This window comes from Neoarius graeffei, chromosome 4 (assembly GCF_027579695.1).
Source record: "Neoarius graeffei isolate fNeoGra1 chromosome 4, fNeoGra1.pri, whole genome shotgun sequence".
In the NCBI taxonomy this organism is placed as follows: domain Eukaryota; kingdom Metazoa; phylum Chordata; class Actinopteri; order Siluriformes; family Ariidae; genus Neoarius; species Neoarius graeffei.
In genome coordinates, this window is record NC_083572.1 from 37,376,737 (window position 1) to 37,384,132 (window position 7,396).

The window sequence follows — 7,396 nt, forward strand, 5'->3', positions numbered from 1 at the left end:
ACCCTGTGTTGATTTCCTAAAACCCAAAGAAAATTAAAATTTGTACACCAATTCTAGTGTTTTTTTTAAAGATGCATGCTGTACAATCATTCTGCCACAGAAAAACAGTTCAAAGAAATTACTGAAAGCCCAAATATTGCCATGACATTCATATCCAAGATGACATTCATGTCACTGTATGTAAACTTCTGACCACAACTGTACATCCATTCCTACATTTTAAGGTTTGCAGTATTTATTATATTGGCACTAAGCACTTTAATTTGGTTATGAGTGTTCACCATTCTGAGGCCCATATTAAGCCAATTCTAATGGCTAACCAAAGCCTGTGTTTAAGTTGTATGGGTTGCCAATTAGGTAACACGCACACCGAAATCACTGCTCCAAAACTGTATCCACACACATGAATTGGTACTTGAAAGTACAGGTTGTGTACTTTTTGTGCTTAGAAACAAACAAACAAAAACTGGTTAATGTGGTAAATTGCCTACCGCTAGCCTCCAATGAGTCTTGTGACTCCTTGTTTGTGTTGCCTGACCTGAGTGCAGCTTTTGATACCAATGATCATAACCATAATAATGGACTACAAAGCTTTGGATTTAAGGGAATGGCTTTTTCATGGCTCAGGTCTTTAACTGTTATCTGTTTGTAATCGTTGATGGAAATGGTGACTCCTCAACTCATACAGAAGTAAGGTTTGGTGTGACACAAGGTTCTGTGTCACACTAATCCTTGCTCTGTTCTCTATATATGCTATGGTATAATTAAACATGGTATTAGCTTCTACTGTTATGCGAATGCGACACAGCTATCTGTTCCAACAAAACTAGATGACAGACTACATGACAGCTGAATAAGTTTGAGGAACGTAGCTCCCAAGTGGAGCAGCGTTTGGCCCATCATCCGAAATTTGGCTGTGTTTTCTGTGCAAGAGGGATGGTATACTCTCCCCTGTCAATCTCACAAACAGATAATCATGGGCATCTGTTAGCTCATTCATGCAAAGAGGGGTGGATAGAGTTGGTTTTACATTATGATTTCAACAGATTTAACAGTAAGTGCAAAAAGGTTAACATGTTTAAATTATTCTTACTGGCAACCAAGACCAATATCTACAATTACTTTTTTCCCCAATAATTGATACTTTTTAAAATCCTCAAAGGACATTTCTATGGAAATCTGTAATAGCAAAGATGGCTGAGGGGCTATCTACAAATTATGTCCGATTTAAATTACATTATTGTCTTAATGCTCATTACAAAATTTTGTAAATCTTGTAACTATTGCAACATAGTAAAGACTGCAATCATTCTGAACATTCTGTCAACACATTTAGTACAGTTTAACTTTTGTAGACCATTGTAGAAGAGAAGCGATTTGTAATCCCACTATCTGGTGTTAGTTAATGGTGGACTCAATGTTCCTCATGTAGTGTCGGAGTTTTCCTTGCTACTGTCATTATGGACCTGAATCTACTAGTGCATCTCAAACAATTAGAATATCATGAAAAAGTTAAATATTTTCCATCAGTTAAAGAAAGTGAATTTTATATATTGTAGACTCATTACATGTAAACTAAACTGTTTCAAGCATTTCCATATTTTAATTATTGTGTCATACAGTGCAAAAAAAAAAAACTCAAAATATTAGGACATTCAACTTTGAGTAAAACAGTATAAATACCGTGTCTCTCAGTACACACACCCACAATCATGGGGAAGACTGCTGACTTAACAGTTGTCCAAAAGATGACCAGACACCCTCCACAAAGAGGGTAAGCCACAGAAAGTCACTGCTGAAAAGGCTGGCTGGAAAAGGTGCACAAGTAACAGGGATGACTGCAACCTTGAGAGGATTATCAAGATAGGTCAATTCAAGAACTTGGGAGAGCTTCACAAGGAGTGGACTGAGGCTAGTGTCAGTGCATCAAGAGCCACCATGCACAGACATCTTCAGGAGAGGGGCTACAACTGTTGCATTCCTAATATCAAGCCACTCCTGAACCAGAAGCATCTTACCTGGGCTAAGGACAGAAAGACCTGGACTGTTGCTCAGTGGTCCAAAGTCCTCTTTTCAGATGAAAGTAAATTTTGCATTTCATTTAGAAAGCAAGGTCTTAGAGTCTGGAGTAAGAGCAGAGTGGCACAAAACCCAAGGTGTTTGAAGTTCAGTGCGAAGGTTCCGCAGCCTGTGATGATTTGGGGTGCCATGTCATCTGCTGGTGTTGGTTCACCGTGTTTCATCAAATCCAGTCAACACAGCAGTCTACCAGATTTTAAAGCATTTTATACTTCCACCTGCTGACGAGCTTTATGGAGATGCCCATTTCCAGCAGGACTCAACACCTGCCCACAGTGGTAAAACTACTACCAAATGGTTTGCTGACCATGATATTCCTGTGCTTGATTGGCCAGCTAACTCACCTGACCTGAACCCCACTGAGAATCTATGAAGTACTGTCAAGAGGAAGACGAGAAAAAACACACAGCCCAAAAATACAGACAAGCTGAAGGCCACTATCAAAAAACCTGGGCTTCAATAACACCTTGGCAGTGCCACAGGCTGATTGCCTGCATGCCACACCATATTGATACAGTAATTCATGGTAAAGGAGCCCCCAAGAAAATATTGAGTGTATAAATGAACATACTTTTCAGAAGTTGGACATTTCTGTATTGTAAATGCTTTTTTGATTGATCCTAGGAAATATAAATCATTTACAATACTGGATTTCTTGTTTTCATGAGCTATAAGCCATAATAAATTCAACATTCAAACAAAACAAGGCTTGAAATATTTCACTTTACATGTAATGAAAATAGGATATATGAAAGTTTACTTTAAGTTTAGAAAATAAATATCTTTTTCACAATATTCTAATTGGTTGAGATGCACCAGTACATCCAGATTTCTGTACAGGTGCTTTGTGACAATGTCGATTGTTAAAAGTGCAAAATAAAGAAAGAAATAAGAAACCTTTGTCACATGAACACTTCAAGCACAGTGAAATTCATCCTCAGCATTTAACCCATCTGAAGCAGTGAACACATGCACGCACACACACATACCCAGAGCAGTGGACAGCCACACTAGAGCGCCCGGGGAGCAGTCAGCGGTTAAGTACCTTGCTCAAGGGCACTTCAGCCCAAGGCCACCCCACGTTAACCTAACTGCAGGTCTTTGGGGGAAACCGGAGCGCCCGGAGGTTTGGGGGAAACCCATGCAGACACGGGGAGAACATGCAAACTCCACACAGAAAGGCCCTCGCCGGCCGCTGGGTTTGAACCCAGAACCTTCTTGCTGTGAGGTGACGCTAACCAGTACACCACCATGCTGCCAAAGTGAAAATATATTATATAAAGTGAATATACAAGTAAGGCCACACCAATTTAATTAGTTGGTTCTCAGAATCACCGCTTAAAGGCAATATAAAAAAAATTTAAAAAATCGGAATCAAACTCCCTCCAACAGAAAAGGTCACGTGACGCCGAAAACCAATCAAATCGCCCCTTTCACTTTAGAGAAAGACTTGTGGAAGAAACATGCCTGTGGAGGGGAGTCCTGCAAAGTCTGTGTTTGTTAGGATATTCAGCGAACAGAAGTGTAAAATCTTTGACAGGTATGTTGAAATTCTGTTTACTGGTTTGCCTGTATTGTTCGGTCTATTTCCACCGCTAATTTTACCATCAGGGCATTTTTTAAATTTTATTTTTATTTCGCCTGCTCGCTTCATATTTTTCCTGAAAAAATCAGAGAACCAACTAATTAAATTGGTGTGGCCTAAAACATTTTAAATTGTGATAGAGGATTTACTTTAAAAAAATATGGCCCGAGATACCCGACTATAGTATTTCTAAATATTATATATTCTGGGCGGCACGGTGTGGTAGTAGTTAGCACTGTCACCTCACAGCAAGAAGGTCCGGGTTCGAGCCCCGTGGCCGGCGAGGGCCTTTCTGTGTGGAGTTTGCATGTTCTCCCCGTGTCCACGTGGGTTTCCTCCAGGTGCTCCGGTTTCCCCCACAGTCCAAAGACATGCAGGTTAGGTTAACTGGTGACTCTAAATTGAGCGTAGGTGTGAATGTGAATGGTTGTCTGTGTCTATGTGTCAGCCCTGCGACGACCTGGCGACTTGTCCAGGGTGTACCCCGCCTTTCACCCGTAGTCAGCTGGGATAGGCTCCAGCTTGCCTGTGACCCTGTAGAACAGGATAAAGCGGCTAGAGATAATGAGATTTCAAGCATACGTTTGTTGTTCACACCAGGTACCCTTTACATGTTGGCAATGCTGCTCTCTCTAGTTAAATGTCTGCTGTTTGGCATGAATGAAACATAAGGTAGCATTGACAAGTCAATCATAATTTATTATCAAGAGAACACACGTGGTACATTTACTCAAGTTTTCTGCATTGAAACTATGTTCTGTGAGTCGATTCTCCAACCGGGAACTCCAGGCTTTGTGTCTGCTCCTAGAGAGAGAAAGAAAAGAGACACTGATGAAGCGGTGATAGACAAACAGGCTAATGCCCTTAATCTGTAACTGGTTCTATCACAGAGACTCACATTAAGCCGTCTTCAGTTTCGTGACCTTCACGTTAGCTTCTGCGTTTTTGATCGCTTCTGTTCTGAGCTGAGGTTTCAGCGCTGACCGCACGACTCTGGCGCAGATCGCCGAGTATCTAATGTAGCTGAAATGACACCAAACAAATGAATGTTTATACTCGGCTCCATACGCGATCCGGGAAATATATGAACCGTGAACGTTAATGAGCGAGGATTTGTTATCATAGCAACAGCACTAACTAGCTAGTTCTGTTAGCCATACATACAATTCCAAGTCAAAAAGTAAAAGCACCATTTCAGTCAAACATGAATGTGCATTATACAGCTGGTAATGCTGAACGTTTTGTACCTGAGCCCAGCTTGCCGCCAGTATGAAACCATTTCTGTCAATGGTGATATGGTCGATCAGGTGAAACCTTCCAAAGACGATATTTACCAAGGACAAGGCCAACACGAAGCGGAAACAGCATACACGCCTTCTTCTTCTTTAGGGTTTCATGGCGGTTGGCAACCAACTTAAAGGAGCATTACCGCCACCAACTGGGCTGGAGGGTGGAACAGGTCGATATTGGATTAAACAAACAAACAAACAAAAAAAACCTTATATCCTCTGGGCTATCCCAGTTTCTTTGAGAAACCTGAGAACAAAATGATATATATCAGGGGTTTTCAAAGTGTGGGAGAGTCAGCCCCCCCCCCCCTCAGAGAGCAAATAAACAACAGCGCCCCCTACAATTTTTATTGTTGCTGTACTTAATGTTCCATTCGTATTTAAAAAATGGTTGTTGTACACATTTTTATTTTTTTCTTTTACACATTTTAAACATCTGTGCTTTTAAAAACATCTCTTTTACACATTTTAGACATCTGTGCTTTTTAAAAAAAACATCTTGTTTACACATTTTAAACATCTGTGCTTTTTTAAAAAAAAACATCTTGTTTACACATTTTAAACGTCTGAGTTTTTTTTAAAAAAACATCTTGTTTACACATTTTAAACATCTGTGCTTTTTTAAAACCTCTTTTTTTTACACATTTTAAACATCTGTGCTTTTTTAAAACCTCTTTTTTTTTTACACATTTTAAACATCTGTGCTTTTTTAAAAAACATCTTGTTTACACATTTTAAACATCTGTGCTTTTAAAAACATCTCTTTTACACATTTTAAACATCTGTGCTTTTTTTAAAAAAAACATCTTGTTTACACATTTTAAACATCTGTGCTTTTTTTAAAAAAACATCTTGTTTACACATTTTAAACATCTGTGCTTTTTTAAAACCTCTTTTTTTTACACATTTTAAACATCTGTGCTTTTTTAAAAAACATCTTGTTTACACATTTTAAACATCTGTGCTTTTTTAAAACCTCTTTTTTTTACACATTTTAAACATCTGTGCTTTTTTAAAAAACATCTTGTTTACACATTTTAAACATCTGTGCTTTTTTAAAACCTCTTTTTTACACATTTTAAACATCTGTGCTTTTTTAAAAAAAAATCTTGTTTACACATTTTAAACATCTGTGCTTTTTTAAAACCTCTTTTTTTTACACATTTTAAACATCTGTGCTTTTTTAAAAAAAACATCTTGTTTACACATTTTAAACATCTGTGCTTTTTTAAAAAAACATCTTGTTTACACATTTTAAACATCTGTGCTTTTTTTAAAAAACATCTTGTTTACACATTTTAAACATCTGTGCCTTTTTAAAAAAACATCTTGTTTACACATTTTAAACATCTGTGCTTTTTTAAAAAAAAACATCTTGTTTACACATTTTGAACATCTGTGCTTTTTTAAAAAAAACATCTTGTTTACACATTTTAAACATCTGTGCTTTTTTAAAAAAAACCATCTTGTTTACACATTTTAAACATCTGTGCTTTTTTAAAAAAACATCTTGTTTACACATTTTAAACATCTGTGCTTTTTTAAAACCTCTTTTTTTACACATTTTAAACATCTGTGCTTTTTAAAAAAAACATCTTGTTTACACATTTTAAACATCTGTGCTTTTTTAAAAAAAAACATCTGGTTTACGCATTTTAAACGTCTGAGCTTTTTTAAAAAAACATCTTGTTTACACATTTTAAACATCTGTGCTTTTTTAAAAAAAACATCTTGTTTACACATTTTAAACATCTGTGCTTTTTTTAAAAAACATCTTGTTTACACATTTTAAACATCTGTGCTTTTTTAAAAAAACATCTTGTTTACACATTTTAAACATCTGTGCTTTTTTAAAAAAACATCTTGTTTACACATTTTAAACATCTGTGCTTTTTTAAAACCTCTTTTTTACACATTTTAAACATCTGTGCTTTTTTAAAACCTCTTTTTTTACACATTTTAAACATCTGTGCTTTTTAAAAAAAACATCTTGTTTACACATTTTAAACATCTGTGCTTTTTTTAAAAAAAAACATCTTGTTTACACATTTTAAACGTCTGAGCTTTTTTAAAAAACATCTTGGTTACACATTTTAAACATCTGCTTTTTTAAAAAAACATCTTGTTTACACATTTTAAACATCTGTGCTTTTTAAAAAAACATCTTGTTTACACATTTTAAACATCTGTGCTTTTTTTTAAAAAAAACATCTTGTTTACACATTTTAAACATCTGTGCTTTTTTAAAAAAAACATCTTGTTTACACATTTTAAACATCTGTGCTTTTTTTAAAAAACATCTTGTTTACACATTTTAAACATCTGTGCTTTTTTAAAAAAACATCTTGTTTACACATTTTAAACATCTGTGCTTTTTTAAAAAAACATCTTGTTTACACATTTTAAACATCTGTGCTTTTTTAAAAAAAACCATCTTGTTTAC

The 7,396-nt window shown here is 36.1% G+C and overlaps 1 protein-coding gene across 1 annotated transcript; it reads right to left on the reverse strand.

Moving 5' to 3' along the window:
- Positions 1-4,342: 4,342 nt before the first annotated feature.
- Positions 4,343-5,047, reverse strand: atp5f1e (ATP synthase F1 subunit epsilon). Its single transcript, XM_060918203.1, has 3 exons — positions 4,912-5,047; positions 4,563-4,687; positions 4,343-4,468 (listed from the first exon to the last, which is right to left on the reverse strand). Exons 1-2 carry the CDS (start codon positions 4,941-4,943, stop codon positions 4,564-4,566), a joined length of 156 nt encoding a protein of 51 aa, XP_060774186.1. The 5' UTR covers positions 4,944-5,047; the 3' UTR covers positions 4,343-4,468; position 4,563.
- Positions 5,048-7,396: the final 2,349 nt, after the last annotated feature.